The sequence below is a fragment of the Aspergillus ruber genome, assembly GCF_000600275.1.
Source record: "Aspergillus ruber CBS 135680 unplaced genomic scaffold scaffold00022, whole genome shotgun sequence".
Classification (NCBI taxonomy): Eukaryota; Fungi; Ascomycota; class Eurotiomycetes; order Eurotiales; family Aspergillaceae; genus Aspergillus; species Aspergillus ruber.
The window spans coordinates 70,828-89,213 of NW_024467318.1; the positions used below are offsets into that span (position 1 = coordinate 70,828).

Below are 18,386 nucleotides of genomic sequence, written 5' to 3' on the forward strand. Positions count from 1 at the left end.
CTAGTTCATAGCGAGCAGTTCTTTTCTTTTATTTTCAAGCTGGGAAGCTTTCTACATGTCAGAACAATTGGCCATTTCCCATTTTTGAGTGCTGCGATTGGGGTCGACCGTAATACAAGCACAGAAGTCACAAAAAAAGATGTAATAGACGATGCATGCAAGATGAGATGTTAAGAGTGAGAAGTAAGGGTAGCATCAAGGCATGTATGCCATATTTATATTCAAAATTGGGGCGAAAAGCCTCTGAAGTAGACCCCTGATGGGAATTACTTCCCTCCACTTCCGCCTAATCCAACCAGGAAACATGCTTTGGATAGTAATGTATGCAGTGGTAAAATCAAGTTATTTGGCTCTTGCCTTTGTGATGCCCTCATTAAAATGATGGGCCGTGTCATAGACAAGGAAGTTTTAGTCTGTACACATTTTAGAGACCGAGCAGTAGTCATATGAGAGACAAAATGGGGAAAGGAGGAGCTGCTCCTGGACTACTCACTGAGCCTGTAGAGGTATCCGGGGGCAGCCTGAGTGGCCTGGGGTACTCACAAAGCACTCGTGTGCTACCCTCATAAAAGCAGCGGCACCTGTATCGGGCAACCGGACGGAGCTTGTAGCAAAACAGTTAAGTTATGCACTATCAACAGTCGTAAAATGCCAAACACATAAAGCATAAGAGAAGCAAACGAAACAATGCAAAAAAGTACCTCCGCTCCAAAAGCCCAAGAAACAAGTAAAAGAAAAAAAAAAGTCTAAAACCTCCATCTCAATGCCTTCACATAACGGTCAATCATAGAGCCCCCATCATTCTCTGTCGATCGTGTTCGCTTTCGACTAGATCCACTGCCTTCATACTTGGTCTCGTCGTGGTCTTGACTTTGGGTCTCAGCCTGACTTTGGTTTTGGCCCTGTGCTTGGCCCTGTTCTGTGCCAGTGTCCGAGCCACGAACTCGATCACGGTCTTGACTAGGGTCATGGGGTATATAGCGATACTGGTCCGGATTCGAGTTACTGCTCGAACTCGAACCCGCTGAAACATGCGGACTACCCGAGCTCCTCGGACTACTCGAATTATTTGAGTTCCTAGAATTCCCCGACCTCTTAGGACCAGACGGATACTTCTCTGGATAGAAACCATAACGTCCAAAGAATCTTTCAGGATGGAGTTCAGGCCGGGTAAACTTCATCTTGGGCCATCTCCTCTTGGTTTGTGACTGTAGTTGTTGGAGGCGTGCTGGTGCTTGTTTTGGTTGCGGCCGTTGTGGGGGAAGCACAGCTTGTGTTGGGTCTGATTGTCCTGGTGGCTTTGATTGCTCTGCTTGCTGCGATGATTCTGGCTCCGATGACTTCTGAGACCCCAATGACTGCTGTCGTGGCGACGATGACACGAACTGTATATTCTCCGCTGGTTGTGCCCGCTCCGTGATTGGCGAGACTTGTGATGATCGTGGCCACTCCATGCTCCCAGGCACGTATGGATTGGAAAGCATTTGGTTGAAGCTAAGCTGTCCATTTGAGCCGCTATCTTCGCGTAGGATTCGTGCGGGGTTGTTCCTTTCTTGTCGGTCGTGGTTTTCGGAAGGGATGCTTTCCGTGTCGCCTTCTCTTTCTTCAAGAAGGTCGTAAGGAGGACTATTGTTGTAGTTATTGTGGTTGTGGTAGTGCGCATAGTTGTGGGCGTAGTTCTTGTCGCTGCTCTCACCGTAGTGCTCATCGTCGGAGTCATCGTCTTCTTCGTTTGGGTCGTAGGTATCACGGCAGCGAGGGCACTGGCAGTCTTTCCCAAGGATTCGCTGCGCAGACATAGAGGACATCGGCCTGTACTTGTATGGGATGCGTATCTCGGTGCCCTTGGGGATATCCTCAGCAGCCCACACAAGCATACGATTCGGGATCTCCTCATCATATCCCCAGTTCGCATTATTTCCTCGGTAGTTACAGGCGTGGTTGAACAAGCTAAAACCAGAGAATAGGTACAGCGTTTCGAAGTCCGGGTTAAATACGTCGAAGCTCTTCCTTTCATTTAGCATAGCTTTCTGAGCTGTTGTGCCTGGCAGTTCTCCATTTGTACCAAGTCTTTCTCGCTTGACTCGTTCGATGTCCCCGCGCCATTTATCGTCCCAGGGTACGGCGTTGATGATCAGTTTCCGTAGGACAGTCTGGATGACCCAGGTGTCGAAGGAGAGGTCGCTGAATATGTCGACGCCCAGTTGCAGGAGAATGTCGAACGGGACTCTGATATTTGCGGCAAACGTAAACGGAAACCAGCTATTGGACCAGGACTTGGGATCTTCAAGCATGGCTAGTTCGTCAATTTCGTGCGCCATGATATTCGAGTCTCCCGTCCGTATACGTCTCATCAGGGTGATATCGAAGACTTCTCGTAAGAGGAGACTCAGGGCTGTTCCGTGATTCTCGTTCGTGTGCGTAAAGAAATTTATATGGTCCTCGAGATGGCCCTTGAGATCGGTGTAATGATGGGACCTTTTCCAGGGCGTGATCCTAGCACGCATTGCATCGTGTAGCCAGTCCCAATTCTTTCCACAGACCCGGTAATGGTATAATCCCTGGGCTATCTGGAGGCATGTAGTTTCCTGTTGCGGATCCGACGGACAGAAACACAAACGCTCTTTAGCCTCTAGGAGATGACAGGGGCAGGCTTCTGGATGGGTCCCGTTCTTGATGGTAGTGCTTTCACTATCATACCGAGCCAGGACATCAACATCAATGGGCCTGCGGCAATTTTCACATCGAAGCTCTTCTGGTTCGTAAGAAACTTTATTTCTTGGAAGCTGGGCTACTCCCAGGTGCCCTCGGATCGAAGGCTCCTCTGCAAAGATCAATGTCTTTTTCTCAATATCCTCTGTCGCTACGACAAACAATGAGTCATCTTCAGCACTCGCTCGAACCTCGCACTTTGGATAGTCCCTGAAAACATTGTTGTTTATGAGTTCCAGTGACACGCTCATGGTCCGGTTTTTATTGTTTGCCCCGTACGGATACTCTTTCCCGCCGTTGACGTTCCCGGCATTTTTTTCGTGGTAGAAAAGGCGTTCTTTGCTCCGTTTGCCTCCATATTCTCTGGCCGTATCTTCTAGGACCCTTTGTCGGCGTTCGAAGGCACTTGCATCACGGTAGTTGCTAAAGATAACTCTCTCCGGCAGATAACGCTCCATCACCTTGTAGTCCTTCCAGGAACCAATCGCTGAAAGACTGAGGCTAATGATATTATGGAGCACTTTGCGGATTATAGCTACGAAGGAGTTGATTCCGTTCATTCCCCGTAACGTCTCAGTCTCCGACTTTATACGATCTGCCAGGATATGCTGCTCAATCGCATTCCAGATCCGCAGATAAAGGCCAGGCTGGCGGTTTCGCTGTCGGCCATCATTCAGGACTTCACAGAGAAGCTGTGCTCGATACGCATCGCCAATTGCGAGGTCGAAAAACGCTTGCAAATAGTGACAGTAAGCCCGGCTCAGCCAATAGGCAGGGTTGTAGGGACTCAATATGATGGCCCAGGTATACATGTCAAGAGGCTTGAGGGAGTCTGTTTCCGAGAGCTTGAATGTGAAGTTGTTGCTTCTATTCACACCCCAATGCGAGAGGTCGCTTTTCGGTAAGAAAGTATACCCCCGGGATCGGCGCTCGTCATCATGCAGACGCCTTCGAAGATCCGTCGCGCGTCCTGAACCATCCAGTCCGCGGCTGTGCAGCTCTGCTCGCAACCTGTCCACTGTCCAATATGGTGCGCTCAATACATCATGTCCCTGTATCAGGGTGGGGCCATCGGGGTATTGTGCGTGTAACCCCTTTGCAGGGTCGAAGATTTCCTGGACTGACCACGTTTTGTTGTGAAGTGTGGTTTTCTCCCATCTTTGCTCCCAGTTATCTTCCGAAGGTGGTATCAAATGCTGTTGCATCAGATGCTCATAGACATTATGCGCCAGGGCATCCATCGCTGTAGCATCGCGTGGATGAAAAGGGCCATTTGGATCTTTCACGCGGCCGAGGATCGAGTCCGGAAGCTCCCAGAGCTGACGAGCGAGCTTTGCGTCCCCGACAGAGATATGCGGAGCCCATTGGACTTCGTCGAATAGGTCAGGCCGCGGCGGAAATGCCGGGGGCCTGATTGTTTTATCAGGAGGGCGGGTATAAAATATATTGCGGTTATGAGACATGGCACAAGTCAAATGTATAGTTAAAGATGAAATCAATAGAAGCAAGTAGTCCACAACTTCTTGGTATAATCCAGAAGGAATGAAGGTCAGACAAGGAGGAACATACGATGTTAAGCGGAATAAATTCCAACCGCAGAACATATTATCAAGTACGAATATAGTACAAATATAGAAATCCTGGAACTTGACAAAGAGAGTATCTGATGAAAGAGAGTCTGGTCAACGTGACTCTGGTAGAAAACCGTCAAAAAGAGATTCTTTGGAATGGTTCCATCCGAACGCGACAGACAAAGGAGACTGTCAATTTTGGATTGGGATCTATTTTAGATCCCGGATACAAAGTCCGACATAACTAAGGTATTCCCAGGTTGAAAGAGTGGTACTTGGACATTGATGGTCAGTTCACCTATTGTTTGCTGGACTCGGGCATAGAGTGGACAATGTCCTCCTACCGGTGGACAAAAACGCGCTATGCTACTCATTTTTTTGTCATAAGATGTCCAAGATGAACAGATTCATAACATTGCGGGTGTAAGGCTGGTGCCGATACAGTCATGATCTCGAGTATAGAGACATCGCGAACCATTTTTTTTCTCGAGGCATTCTCATCGCCATGGTTCGAAGATATCAAACTACCCACCACAGGGACCGGAGCTATAACAACATCCTGAGCCGTTATGTAGCCGCCAGTGAGTCGTCTTTCAAACGTGTCTCTCTTTCATCTTTCAGATTGTTGATGGTGGTAGCTCTTTTGGATTGCCCGCTGTGTCTTTGTAGCGCTGGGCGTTTCTTTCATCGAATAGGCTTTCAAACTAGACATCTCCAGTCGGTTCGCCCGGACTATTTTACCGAAAATATAGAAGAAACTTGCTTTGTCGGGTTGTAGACAGATAGAATGAGCGGAAAAGAAAGTAGAGGGGAGCAGAAGGGGAGTAGTCAGGAGTCGGGATATACGAAAGAGGAAAATCAACAACACGGTCAGCAGGGCGTATCAACTGACCATAATTGCCATGATTAACTCTCTAAATCACTGCCTCTTCTTATATTATACTGTAAGGGTATCTCTTTTCTTCTTCCTACTCTTTTCTTCTCCACCCTGTTCTAGTTGGGTCAGGTGATGAGTCCAGCTGAACTCGGATCTTTTTTCCACTCAACTCTTGTTTCTCCTCTCTTTCGACTCTCCACAATCCACTCTCCTTTCTGTCTTCTCTTGAATCTCCTTGACGCTCGCTGACTCAGGAGGGTTGATTGCCAGAAATGTATTCCAATTCTGGCCCTCCGCCGCCAGAATGGCGTCTTCCCCCGCGGCCGCCAACAACTGCGACAGGGACGACAGCAGCAACAACAGCTACCTCTACGCCATCAGCTTCTCCAGTCCCTCCCCCCCCTCCTCTGGCCCCGCCAGCACCAGCAATTCCCTCCTATAATCCAAATGCCTTTGGTCCTATGCCCGGTGCCCCTCCGGTTGCGACGGGGATCGACACGACGGCGTGGGGAGTGAAATTCAACCACCATCAAGCCCACTCTCCTCCCCCTCCGTTGCCCGTGAGTGCTTCAAACGTCTAGCTAGAATAATCATAGACTTCCATGCTGACAGACTGCTGGATAGCCTCGTCCTCCTATCGTAACAGACCATGTCCCGGCGCGCATCCAGTCTCCTCCGCGAGTCGGTTCTCCGGCGTCGAACAAACCATTGCCATCCGTCCCGCCATATGGAGGCCAAATAGCGCCTGAGCAGTATAGCTATGGCCCTCCGCAAACTGTCGGCCCTGTTCCCCCACCACCGCCCCCGGTTCCTCCTGGTTACCAGAGCCAGTTACAGCAGCAGGCGCATCCACCTGCACCTGTCGCATCAGATCATAGTGGCCCCGTTAACTATACAACATCTTCACCATTGGAACATCCTCTACCTCAACCGTCGTTAGCTGTTGCAACAGATTTTAAACCATCTCCTAGCACTGGCAATGGCCCTCCACCAGTACCGCCAAAGACTAGCTCTAATGTATTCACTACAAGCTCTAGCATGGGACCTTTCAGTCCGTCGGACTGGGAACATCTGGGTCCAGCTCCAGGATACATCGATGACACAGAAGTCTTCTCGTCCAAGAAAACAACACCGGCACCTCCGGCCGAGCCATCGCAAAGTCATGCGACATTTATGCATAGCCCCGCATCAAACCCTTACATCCCAACTTCTATCCCGCCTCAGAGCGTCTCACCTGCGTTACAGGTCTCGCATGTCGGTGATCAGGTCGGAATGCAGAAGCCATCTACTGAGTCGCCGATCAGCACAAGCTCTACGCAGGAGCTACCACATCCATCTGGTCCGTCCCGAGTCAATACCGCCGAAACAACGCAGAGCTCTGCAACTGGGACCACCGAGAAGATCGATGGGCTCATTGAGGCCTGGACTCGACCAATCTCTCCGGATGCCAGGAAATCTGCGAACAGCAGCCGTCGGAGCTCCCTTTCCAGGCCAGCAGATAGAACCATACAACGTAAACCTAGTCCAATTGGCAACCCGACGTCAAGGTCAGGAAGTACACCCCCTGCAAAGGATGGGCAACAACTGTCTACACCTGACAGCTCAACGGCAAACACAGGAGGCGCCACTCGTCTAACTGTGGTCGATCCATACGAGGACTTGGATCCTTGGTTCAAGTCTTCTTTGACCCGTTATGTCGCCATGTTGCGCAAGGAAGCGGTTGCTGACTCCGACGAGGAGAGGTATAAAATTTTCACAGCGTTCACAGCCAAGGAGACGAAACTACGGGAGATCCTTTACGGTGTTGAACATGAACCTAAGAGTCCCAAGGGTGAAGACGTAAATCCACACCAGTCAACCCCAAGCCCACAACAATCAGCGGAGAAGGAGAAGGGGAATCAACCGATGCCACAGTCCTCAGTACCAATAGAATCTGGTCTAATCCCGGTAGAATCAGAGCAAGATGTCCTTGAATCTACGTACACCGCCGAAGATTTCGAGGATGGAGAATACAGTCCCGGTGGGCGGCCAATTATTCCCAGGCTTTACACTCCCAATAATCTGGAGAGACCAGCTACACAACCACCTGGCCATCCGGCTTCGAGGCTCACAGATACGGGAAGTCATCATGGCGGCCATGATCAGTTCTCGCGGTCATCCTCAGTACCACCTTCGATGAACAGTGAAATACATCCGCAAACGTTTGCGCCTCTGACGACAAATCCTCCGCAGCCAATCTATACGCCATTCCGCTATATTGAAGGACCTCAGCGAGGCTCAGATGATCTTGCGCTTGATAAACCGGCTTATCAAGCATATTCTGATTTGCGACAAGCCTCTGCTGAGAGCGGACGTGTGATGGCAAATGCGTCGGATTCCGATACAAAAACAGGCGCCAATACTAGAGTTTCCTCCCCAGCCCATAACGAGCACAGTGAAACGTTTATCGGGCTCATTCGTGAGAAAAGTGTCACCTATAAGAAGAGGAGACCTCACAGAGCATCATCACCTCCGCCATTGCCACCGTCTCTCCGGCAAGGTAGACCTGACCCTGTTAATGACCTGCGTTCAATGGTTTCATCCCCCCTAGCCAAGCAATCAGAGAGCTCGTGGCATATTACTACCAAGAAAAGTCTGGAGCAGTACTCCGACGACTTTGCTTATATCCAAGAAGCGTTTAGTACGTGGGAGGCGACTTCTAAGACTCGACGGCAGAACCTTGATAAGGAACGTATGCAGCGTCAAGAGAAATCTGAAGCACACGTCGACTCTCTTTTCAATGGCAAGGAGATCGGATATGCCGATATCAACGTTCTCGAGGAAGAATTCAGACAAGCAGAAGCTCGAGTGCAGCTTGATGAAGAGAGACAAGAACTCGACGATTTCATTAAAAATGTTTTCAATCCATTGGACGAACGTCTGGGTCGGGAAATCAGTGCCCTTCTGAATCACTACGAGTCTGCGCTCAGTCAGCTCAGTCAAGAAAACAGCAAGATCAAGGATTCGGGAGACAGGCACAACCTGTCACATACAATGAACATAGTGAACGACATCTACCGGAATCTCGAAATGCGTTACCAGAAACGCCTCAACACTGCTTTTGACCGAGAGCGGCGCCGAAAGAAGGCCGAGCGGAGACCGCTCGTCTTCATGGGTGACTCCGCGGCCCTCAGGAAGCTGGATAATGAGTTTGACCAGATGGAAAAGCGAAACATCTTTGAAGCGGCTAAGGATCGCGATGAGAGAGCTAACCGACTCATGGATGCTTTCGACGATGCTATTATGCATGGTCTAGGTGAAAACCAAAGTCTCCTCGATGATGTGTCAACGAAGGTGAAGAAGGTTGACGCTTCGCATCTTCAGTTGACTAGCTTGTCAGAGTCTGAAGTAGAGCAGATTCTGAAATCCGTCTCGACTATGGTAGACACCCTTCGACGAGATTCTGAATCCATCCTGCATAACTTTGGCATCGCCGATTCCACCCTCAACAATGCCGACTACCGTCTTTCCGTGGCCGAGGCACGTTATACCAACGCGGACCATGATGTTTTCCGTCGTCTTAATGCCGAGAAGCAGAAAGAAGATGCGAAGATCCAGAAAGACCTCGAGTCGAAATTAAAGAGTGTTCAAGATGGGCCTGTTGAGGTCACTCAGAAGATCAACGAGCTACTTAAGGCTTTAGGGAAAGACCTAGTGACTGAGCCAGAAAGGCCATCTGATGCGCAAACATCTTCTAGTCATCCTGTCGATAGCTTGATGCCAGGACCCCGTCCTGCTACTGCTGGTCCACTATCCAATGAAGACTCGGAACATCAGCAGCGGATCCGGAGGGCCTTGGAAGCAGCAAAGAAGAGAAATGCTGCCAAAGCGCATGGTACTATGGCATTGCAGTAATACAATACCTACCTTGAAATCCCTCCTATACCGTTTGGTTGTCTTTATTGTTTATGACCGCGCGGTCTTTTTGAGCCGGCTCATGACTTAACGAATTTCCTTTCTATACCCTCCTTTGACCAATCTGCTTTCATTTTCTTACGATGCTCATGGCATACATCGCAATCCAACAAAGTGCCAATATAGTGGGATCGGTGGTTAGTGACAATTCGGGAATTGTCCATGATATAATAGCATTTATGGCCAAAAGAGTGAGCATCAGAGAGCATTTGCATAAACGATACATATTATAGTCGTAATAATACCATTTGTTTCATATTATCAATTGAATGTTTCGTACTTTGGTCTTGTGTGTTATAATAATAATATTTCAGCTGAAGCCTTGAGCCTCAAACATGCGCAGCTCCTTTCAGCTCCCACTCGTTTTTCTTCTGTCAACCACTTCCACTTCCATTTCTAGATGAATATATTTTGAAGTTAGAGGAGTTCTTATCACTGGTGACTCCCAGCCCATTTGAATTACTCGTTTCACCATCTTTCAACGCCAACACGGTTCTTTCCTTAAGCGGCCGCCGGTTTACACGCCGCCAGGAATCGACCACAGGGGCCTCAGAGGGTTCAAAACCATGACAGGTATATTCCATTGCTCACTGCTTCAAGATACGCTCTTCTCATCCAAAGCGCGCTGTGCTATGCGGACTGCTGACATTTTTGTTCATTCCGGGTTGAATTGTCCTTCGCTGTCGAACGTCCACTACTGTCTACCGCTCGGCCCCGAAGAGAACTGGAAGCAACGTGGATTCCATAAGAGGATAACGTTGAGAATATATACCGAGGAGAGGGTAAGGGGCAAAATATGGTGGCATACAGACGCCAGGATGTCGATGGAAGGGAAGAGGGCTCGGATCAGTCGGACAGCACGGAGTCCTGTTCTAATCCAACCGAACGTTGACCTTTGACATTGAGAGATATATATATCTCCAGATATAGATATATATATATATCATTCAACAGCAGCTGCAGCTTTCGAGACTTCAAGCTGACGGTTGTCTGATGCGCTACATCGCTGTGCTTGCACGAACTCTCGGGGGGCGCGCCATTGCAAACCTCCTGAACACAAGGTCGATCGAAATCGAAACTCCCAAGTCCTTCCAGCTCACACTATGAGGACACCCTATAGGGACCAGCCGTTTATAATCGACCTTGGCAAAGGAATGCGTTTAAATTTACTTCATTGTGCTAATTATTGACGGTACACTGGCATCCGATACTCCCCGCTATAGTCGCTCGCGGTTCGCGGCGCGCACATACTTTGCAGCGCCATACTCAAGGCAAATAGAGTATGCGAGCATTTCCAATGATGTCTTTCCAGGGCTACATGCTGATCATGTGGAATCGCCTAGAGATTTTTGGCTTTGGTGGAGGTGAAATTCTCCTGGATTTGATTTCCCCAGGGATCATGATTCCAAATCATTCCAGATGGCATATGATTTTTTTTTTCTTTGCCCAAAATGATTCAGGTCCACACGCGTCATGGTCGTCGCTTTTACTTCTCATTGGAAAGACGTAAAAAAAGCTTCAATTTGAGAACAGCCACGATTCGTCCCAGCACATGGCATTGCTAGGATAATATCCGTTGAAACAAGACTTGGAACCACAGGATGGCTTCTTTATTAGAGATCTATCGGGCAGAGACATGTTCGGCGCGGCACTTCCAAATCTTACGAAGGGTGTCTTCTGAATGCCGTCTTTGGGCATCTGGTTCCATGGTTCCAACTCGTTTTGAATTACCATCTCCATCCTAACCATTGGTTTTGTATTGTTGGTCCGTTGATGCGAAATTCGTTCCTCGTGTGCGCTTGGCAGCTTGTTATTTCTGTTTGCTCTTGATTCATGATCATGCAATGAAGTCGAGGGCGCTCCTGCGCCCGAGAATCGTGAAGGATTCGTGAAGTAGTTAATTTTGCACTTCTCCCCTCTTCTTTTTCACTTGGGCCAACATGGCGTTGGGGGAGCCATTTGAATCATAGTACCCGCTCTCATCCGTGGTTCGGGACAAACTCTATATATTATCGGGTTGGCCATCGCAGAATCCACGGGTCAGCGAATATTTTCTCTGGAAGCCTATATTCCGAACCAAAGTTCTCTGGATTTACATAACGTCCGTGCCCGATGTCTGCTCCTACAAAACAGTTTCACAAACTTTCTATCGGCGGCAATATGCCAGGCAGACGGTCCCAGGCTGAGAGGAGGGCAGCGGCTGCGGGATCGCATCGCCCCAGTGACGACGACGACGACGACGAAAACGACGACGATGACGGTGAACTCATGCAGGTTTCCGGTGAAAGCGAGCAAGCGGAAGAAGAAGGGGCTGACGAAGAGGACGAGGACGAAGAGGAAGACGTGACGGAGTCTTCACAATCATCCACTCTTCAAGCAAGATCGGGCATCACTTATGATCTTGCCCATCTCGACCCTGACTCAGAGGCCAGGGCCCTCCTGGGTCTCACGGGTAGATTCGACGTCATTCACTGCGAGTCGACACAGACAGGCTACGATTTTCGATTGTCAGAACGGCCACAAGTGCATATCGGTTCGGATACTTATACGTGTACATGTTCTGCTTATCAAAGTCGACCCGATGTGGCCTGCCAGCATATTTTTGTAAGCTTTCCCCCCTTTTTCAGAAACGGAACGAACGAGACAAGGAATGGGGGAAAGGCAATAGCGGGACGGGGATGCTGATGGTTTGTTCGTCTTTGCAAGTGGCTTCTTGACCAACTTCACGGTTGCTTCATGCCCCAACCTCCTTCCTCTGATGTGCCCTTACTGAGCAACGGTCATTCGCCGCAATTTCCTCGCGTCGAACACCTCCTTGACGGCAAACTAAAAATGGTGGCAGAGCAGCTGAACTGGCAGTACTCGCGGTCCGAAGTGGAAGGGGGCATGAGCCGTCCGCAAAAGGTCCGCGACATCATGTCAGCATTCAGCACACTCATACTCCCTGAGGACTTCCGTCTCGACCTAGTGGAGGACACAACACATTCTCGCACACCAGAGCAATGCGTCGTCCAGGGGGACTTCGAAGCCACCATGTTCCGGCTAGCCGTACACAACGACGAAGTCTACGCCAGCCTGTGTAAAGCGATGCCCCCTGGGGCCTGCGCGGCCATCTATTTCGACAAGGTTCAGGAGAAGACGCGGAAGCTACTGGTGGATTTCGATCGATACTGTCTCACAGGACAACACCCGGCCGCCGACGGGACCGGCACGAGCCTGGATGTCGATGCCGTTGTCAATGATTTGCAACAAAATGTCGATCGAATCCATGCCAATATCATCGCGCGCACACCACACGGCACAGAAGGCGCTGCAAAGACTCTGGTCGCAATCCTGGAGGAAATCTGCAACCGCGACAAGGACGCTTTGGACGGGAACCGCTGGGGCCGGGCGTCGTTCAACGGCGAGGACGAGGACCAGCGCAACCTGTACCATCGGCTGGTTGGCAAAGCGGACGAGACGGGCGAGAACTTTGTTCTAGACGCGCTAGAGCACATCCCGGCCTCGGACCTGCACCAGTTCGGAGACAAAATGAGCGCTATTCTCCACCGGAACGAAGTGAATCGGGGCCCCAAGAGCTACATCCTCAAGCTGAACGCACTAGTACGCCTCGCCGAGCCTGCATCGTCCGGGTCCGGGCAGAAACGACCTGCTACTGCTACGACCGGGGGAAATAGTAAGCGGACGAGATAGATGATCTTCCTTTTCTTGGTTCCCCTTTCTTCTTTTCTTTTCTTTTCTTTTATTTAGTGTTCTTTTCTCATCTGGGTCACGGGCGTGGATGCGCAGCTTGCTTGACAGCTGGCTTTTCCTTTACGATTTTATCAATACCCCTGCCTTGTCTTCGATTTATTACCTTGGGAGGTCTTTTGATTTAAGCTACTGCTAGTGCATATACCAATAACATATTGACAATAGTACGACTGATTTGGACCGAGAGAAGAATCCCCTTAATGGCGCTATCAATATACTCAGTGTACTAAACTATGCTATTCAATAACGTATCCATCATCATGAACTCATACGTAATACACTACGCACAATACGTACTGAAATCACGGCTCAAACTCCAGCGCTGCGGTTAAAAGCGTCCCGAGCCAAAAATTTCTGAATTCTCTATACGCCGTATACGTGCCTCTTTGTCCTTCGTCCTACCTTTATTGGTCCGTACTTTGTCCCAAAAATATACTTTATCTCCGACCCCGTATAATAAAGTACCGTCTCCAAAAATAATAGCGGAATGGCGCTCGTTGATCCCCCCTGCCAGCGCAAATGTACGGGACTATTCTTGGCCGGGGGGAATAGCGTGACGGATCCACGTACTTGTATAGATAGAACTTTTGCTAAGTAGGTGAGGATTGAGTTACGCAAGACAACCAGAGTTAGTTAATTACCCTGTTTAGTAGGAGTCTTTATGCTACGCATTGGGGTGCGTATCTGGGTATGGTTGGAGAGGTGCGATGCCGAGGTCGTTTTTTTGAAGTGGTTTTTATATGCAGAGTGTGGAGCGTTTCCTCAACAGCCGGCCGGCTGGCCCAATGGTAAGGCGCTTGACTACGAATCAAGAGATTGCAGGTTCGACCCCTGCGTCGGTCATTATTTTTTGTTTTTTCTTTTCTTCTTACGCTCTGTACGGAGTATTTTTGCTCAATACTCGTTGAAATTCAATTGCTCATTTACTTGTATGTAACTACTATGATCAAGACAAATCCAAAACAACTCGTCCCTGCACCTTACCCTGCCCCATCTCCTCAAAAATGCTCGTCAAAGCATCCATCTTCTCCGTCCGGCAATGTGCCTTGATGATACCCCTAGCCGCAAAGTTCAGCGTCTCAATTGCATCCGTCCGGTTGCCAACAGCTGACCCCGTGATCGTCTGGTGCCCTATGATCATACGTCCCGGGAAGGCAGTCGCGATAGCCTGCGGGTCTCCCTCGGGAACACCAACGCAGACCATCGTCCCATTGAAGCGTAGGAAGCCCAGCGACTGAGCGTACGCGACATTGGCTGAAGTACACACTACCACGGCGTGAGCGCCCAGTCCATCGCTTAGCGATTTAACATGCTTGGCGATGGCTTCGCCCTGGTCGTCTCTGGGGAATTTAGTGACGTCCACGAAGTGCTCGGCGCCAGACTCCTTGACTAGCTCTGCTTTGCTGCCATCGTCGACTCCGATCACGCGTAGTCCCATGCCTCTGCTGGCGAGTTGCACGGCCAAGTGGCCCAGGCCACCGCCAGCCCCGGAAATGACAACCCACTGACCGGGACGAGCGTTGCTGCGCTTCAGGGCGGAGTAGACGGTCACGCCTGCGCAGAGCATAGGCGCTGCTTGATCGGATTCGAGGCCATCGGGAATCGGGGTGACATAATGGGCCGGGCCTAGGGTATACTGTTGGAATGTGCCGGGGGTATAGTAGCCGGAGATCTTTTGGTTGAAGCACTGCCCGTCAGAGCCTGCTTGGCATGGCAGGCAGTTCGTGCACGCGCTGGAAACCCATTTGACTCCCACTCTATCGCCAAGTTTCAATCCAGCTGATTCGGTACCAGGGCCGAGTTTGACGACTTTCCCAACACCTTCGTGGCCCCCGACTTGTCCGGGCTGCGTAGGAAAGGGGAGCACTTTCCACTGGGATCGTTAGCTATATATATCACCGCGCTTTTTGCCTGGTAACGTACACTGTTTGTCATAATACCATAATCAGAATGGCATACACCCGTGTGAGTCCTGTCGATTGTCAGTAAGATCACTACCCAGAGTACTTTGGAGAACACTTGTGATTTGAATGCTCTGCATACAGGTTGATCAACACTTCGCCTGTGCTAGGCTCAGGCACATCCAATTCCACCACCTTTGTCGACACCGATCCAGGCTCATCATAGATAACAGCCTTTTGTTTCTTTGGGATCTCTGGGGCAGCCATGTTGTATTGATTGTTAGTGCTAAGCGAAGGGACGATCTAGTATTCGAGAAGGTGCGGGGTAGAAGAGGAGGTCAATTGATATGGCGAAGAGGATAATGATATTGTAGTTTGTCCGGATTGACTGGAAAATCACGATTCTTAAATACCCTTAAGCTGCAAGACTGAATAACTCTAATGTCTGATCGTGGAGATGATGACTTGTGGACTGAAAGCCAAATTTGAGGAGTAAATGCGGAGGTGGCGGGGTGATGAGCGGATCCGGGGTTGACCTCGGTTACTTGTATTTCATATCCGTCCGTGGAAGAGCAAATCGACGCCAATCCGGAACCTGGCTTGTACAACACGTAGCCCGGTTAATGAGTATACCTGCTAGATATTTGCCGCTCTGCGGAAGTCTCGGCCCGCCGCCCCATCAGCATGAGACCGATATATGTGACTGAAATGCGAGTGATAAGAGGATGTGACGTTGGATTTGATAAGGATGCATGATTGACGCGCCGTCCTGTGATTGCCGGGTGGCCGTACAGTAGTGCCGTAGCGTGCGTTTTTGGGGGGAGGGGTGGTCAGTTCGAAGTGGTCTGGACGAGGAGATCGGAGTCGAATTAGGGTAAAACAGTGGAGATAGAATCCAAGACGGAGTGAATAGAGAGTAAAAGACGGACGAGAATATAAGAAATGGCTTTTATAAGACCAATCCCAAAGGTACTCACCAGCTTGAGGTGTCAATCATGGAATCGACCTTGTTGGATATCAACCCTCGGTATAATGACCACCGACGGAAATGGCGTCTTCAAAAGAGCTGCACGTAGCACAATGGCTGGGTATGACATCCTCAACCCGAATATTTTTCTGCCTCTCGTTAAGCAGAAGAGAAAGGAAAGACCATTCTGTTTAATTTATTTGATGATCGAACGCCGCATCTCCTGAACGCCTGCAAGCACGACGACGTAATGCCATTTCCAATCGTGGACTCACATATACACCTCTTTCCAGCTTCACACCTGCCATCGCTAGCCTGGTATGGTCCCAATAGCCCTCTAGGATCCCAGCACTGCGTAGATGAATATCGCCAAGCAACCTCATCCACCCCAATCGTCCCAGATTCAACAAAATCAAATTATCACCGCGGATTCATCTTTATCGAGACAGACCGGATATCGTCGATTGAGGAATCAGGTTATGGATGGAAGCACGTCCTCGATGAAGTTTCCCTTCTCGCGCAGATTGTTCGCGGAGAACCCATCGACGAAGACCAATATCGCCATGTAGATCGTCCACCTTGCTTGGGAATTGTGCCTTGGGCTCCGGTGCTTGGTGGTGCTGTCGTTCTGGAGAGGTATATGGATAAGGCCAAGGAGGCGGCTGGGACAGACGACGTGTGGAGGAGGGTTCGAGGAGTGCGGTATCTGGTCCAGGATAAACCGTCTGGGGTGATGTTGCAGCCAGGGTTTATCGATGGTCTGAAGTGGCTTGGGAGGGAGAATTTGACGTTTGACTTGGGAGTAAGTGCAAGACAAGGAGCATTGTGGCAGTTGCGAGAAGCTGTTGAGATGATGGAAAGAGTTTATGAGGGTGTGGATGAAAAAGACCAAGTGGTGATGGTTATCAGTATGTCTATTGTCCATTTACCACAATGCCCAATCCTAACCGATCCAGACCACCTCTGCAAGCCAAACCTACGCCTTCCATACACATCTCCCGAATCCATTACTACCAACCCAGACTTCCTGGAATGGAAGGCGTTCATTACTGCCATGGCGCAGCACCCCAAAACATACATGAAGCTCTCTGGTGGTTTCTCAGAATTACCATTGCTCACGCCAGCTCCTGAACCTGACATTCCATCCCTCGTCGAGAGACTTCACCCATGGACTGATGTGGTCTTTGATGCATTCGGCCCTGGTAGAGTGATGTTTGGGTCTGATTGGCCTGTTTGTAACCTTGGAGGAGGCGGGAACGATGTAACTTGGAGACGATGGAAGACTCTAGTTGAGGACATTTTGGAGAGACGTGGGTTGAGTGAAGAGCAGAGAAGAGGTATCTGGGGGGAAGTTGCACTGGAAGCCTATGGGATTAAGACCGAAGGACTGTAATGTATAATCTACACTGATATCTTTTCTAACTAATAGAAAGTGCGACTTTCACTGAAGATTAACAAACAACCCCCCATCAACCAACAACTGCGCCCCAGTAACATACCCACTCAACTCCTCACACGCCAAAAACACCGCCGGCCCAGCCAAATCCGGTGGCTGTCCTAACCTCCCTAACGGAATCCTCCCCTCCATATATTCCCTCTTAACCGGATCACTCATATCCTCTTCATTCAACTGTGTTCGGATAGTGCCCGGTAAAAGAGCATTGCAGCGAATGTTGTATTTGCCCAGTGCCACTGCAGTTGATTGCATTAAGCTGAGGACTCCGGCTTTGGTGGGCGTGTAGTGTGTTTGCTGGCCGCCTCCGACGAGGGCGGATATGGAACTTATTCCGATGATTGAGCCGCCGGGTGGTGATTGGGCTAGGGCCATTTGGCGGCCTGCTGCTTGGGTTGCGTAGAAGGCGCCGGAGAGGTTGGTGGATATGGTGTGACCGAGGAGGGGAGGGTCGACCCTACAAACATATCAGTAACCTTTCCACTTGTAGAAATAGGGAAAGAAACTTACTCCAGAAACTCCGCAAACTTACACACGCCCGCGTTGCTCACGAAAACATCTAACCGACCAAACTCAGACACGGTCTCTGCAATAAACTTCTTCCCCGTCTCTGGCTGTGTGACATCCCCAGAAACAGTGAGGAATCTCTTCTCTTGCAATCCTGTAATCTCGACTGCGTCTTTGTTGATGGATTCGAGGAGTGCTTCTTCGTTTGGTCCGCCTAAGTGGTTAATGGCTACTTTGGCGCCGTGGCGGAGGTATTCAAGGGCGATGGCCTGGGTTCGTTAGAGAGACGTCTTCAGATTTGTTGAAAAGATATACGTACCCTGCCAATTCCAGTTAAACCACCTGTAATGGCAGCAACTTTGCCTACTAGGAGCAGCGGGAGAGGCATCTTTTTCTGCAATTGATTAATATAGAGTACTGTTGTCCTTCACAAGACGTTGTATGTTCTGCTGTCTGCGTCACACAATTGCAATTGACTCAACTTCGGGTTCCTTTGAAATAATCATTTCCCTTTCTTTTTCCATTGAATGTTTTCGACCCCGCGAAAGAGTGCGATAAGATAAGCCGGTTGTGGGGTTGTCTCGGGGGTTCGTGGTGATGATACCCCGAGGGGTGTAGCGGAGATTCACATGAGAACAGTTGGTGGTGGGGTACAATGGATGATCAATATGACGAAGTTTCAAATAAAGCA

General features: G+C 49.7%; 6 protein-coding genes and 1 non-coding gene across 7 annotated transcripts; 4 read left to right on the forward strand and 3 right to left on the reverse strand.

Annotated features, from left to right (window-relative positions):
- Window positions 1–1,760: 1,760 nt before the first annotated feature.
- On the reverse strand, window positions 1,761–4,175 carry EURHEDRAFT_460479 (uncharacterized protein; the record flags this gene model as incomplete). Its single annotated transcript, XM_040784654.1, has 1 exon — window positions 1,761–4,175. A coding segment is annotated over one exon (2,415 nt), but the record flags the coding sequence as incomplete, so codon positions are not given.
- A 1,446-nt stretch (window positions 4,176–5,621) lies between these two features.
- EURHEDRAFT_460733 (uncharacterized protein) lies at window positions 5,622–9,054 on the forward strand (the record flags this gene model as incomplete). The annotated part of the gene is made up of 2 exons (XM_040784675.1): window positions 5,622–5,720; window positions 5,785–9,054. 2 exons carry the CDS (start codon window positions 5,622–5,624, stop codon window positions 9,052–9,054), a joined length of 3,369 nt encoding a protein of 1,122 aa, XP_040636925.1.
- Window positions 9,055–11,226: 2,172 nt separating this feature from the next.
- On the forward strand, window positions 11,227–12,807 carry EURHEDRAFT_460626 (uncharacterized protein; the record flags this gene model as incomplete). Its single annotated transcript, XM_040784664.1, has 3 exons — window positions 11,227–11,374; window positions 11,450–11,718; window positions 11,821–12,807. 3 exons carry the CDS (start codon window positions 11,227–11,229, stop codon window positions 12,805–12,807), a joined length of 1,404 nt encoding a protein of 467 aa, XP_040636926.1.
- An 831-nt stretch (window positions 12,808–13,638) lies between these two features.
- Window positions 13,639–13,710, forward strand: EURHEDRAFT_t112. The gene has a single exon. It is a non-coding gene; the product is annotated as a tRNA-Arg (tRNA).
- Window positions 13,711–13,740: 30 nt separating this feature from the next.
- Window positions 13,741–15,530, reverse strand: EURHEDRAFT_414434 (zinc-dependent alcohol dehydrogenase). The gene is made up of 3 exons (XM_040782430.1): window positions 14,911–15,530; window positions 14,791–14,839; window positions 13,741–14,740 (listed from the first exon to the last, which is right to left on the reverse strand). Exons 1-3 carry the CDS (start codon window positions 15,033–15,035, stop codon window positions 13,814–13,816), a joined length of 1,101 nt encoding a protein of 366 aa, XP_040636927.1. The 5' UTR covers window positions 15,036–15,530; the 3' UTR covers window positions 13,741–13,813.
- A 455-nt stretch (window positions 15,531–15,985) lies between these two features.
- Window positions 15,986–17,128, forward strand: EURHEDRAFT_541953 (uncharacterized protein; the record flags this gene model as incomplete). The annotated part of the gene is made up of 2 exons (XM_040787396.1): window positions 15,986–16,643; window positions 16,692–17,128. 2 exons carry the CDS (start codon window positions 15,986–15,988, stop codon window positions 17,126–17,128), a joined length of 1,095 nt encoding a protein of 364 aa, XP_040636928.1.
- EURHEDRAFT_414435 (SDR family NAD(P)-dependent oxidoreductase) lies at window positions 17,111–18,181 on the reverse strand. Its single transcript, XM_040782431.1, has 3 exons — window positions 18,015–18,181; window positions 17,699–17,964; window positions 17,111–17,645 (listed from the first exon to the last, which is right to left on the reverse strand). Exons 1-3 carry the CDS (start codon window positions 18,081–18,083, stop codon window positions 17,177–17,179), a joined length of 804 nt encoding a protein of 267 aa, XP_040636929.1. The 5' UTR covers window positions 18,084–18,181; the 3' UTR covers window positions 17,111–17,176.
- Between the last annotated feature and the right edge of the window lie 205 nt (window positions 18,182–18,386).

Bases quoted from the DNA above. Each gene is read 5' to 3' on its own strand.
- EURHEDRAFT_414434 (XM_040782430.1), bottom strand. From the start codon at position 15,035: ATGGCTGCCCCAGAGATCCCAAAGAAACAAAAGGCTGTTATCTATGAT. The intron at 14,840-14,910 runs GTATGCAGAGCA...GACAATCGACAG, and splicing joins GGCGAAGTGTTGATCAACCT to GACTCACACGGGTGTATGCC. The intron at 14,741-14,790 runs GTACGTTACCAG...TAACGATCCCAG, and splicing joins ATGGTATTATGACAAACAGT to TGGAAAGTGCTCCCCTTTCC.
- EURHEDRAFT_414435 (XM_040782431.1), bottom strand. From the start codon at position 18,083: ATGCCTCTCCCGCTGCTCCTAGTAGGCAAAGTTGCTGCCATTACAGGT. The intron at 17,965-18,014 runs GTACGTATATCT...TAACGAACCCAG, and splicing joins GTTTAACTGGAATTGGCAGG to GCCATCGCCCTTGAATACCT. The intron at 17,646-17,698 runs GTAAGTTTCTTT...ATATGTTTGTAG, and splicing joins AAGTTTGCGGAGTTTCTGGA to GGTCGACCCTCCCCTCCTCG.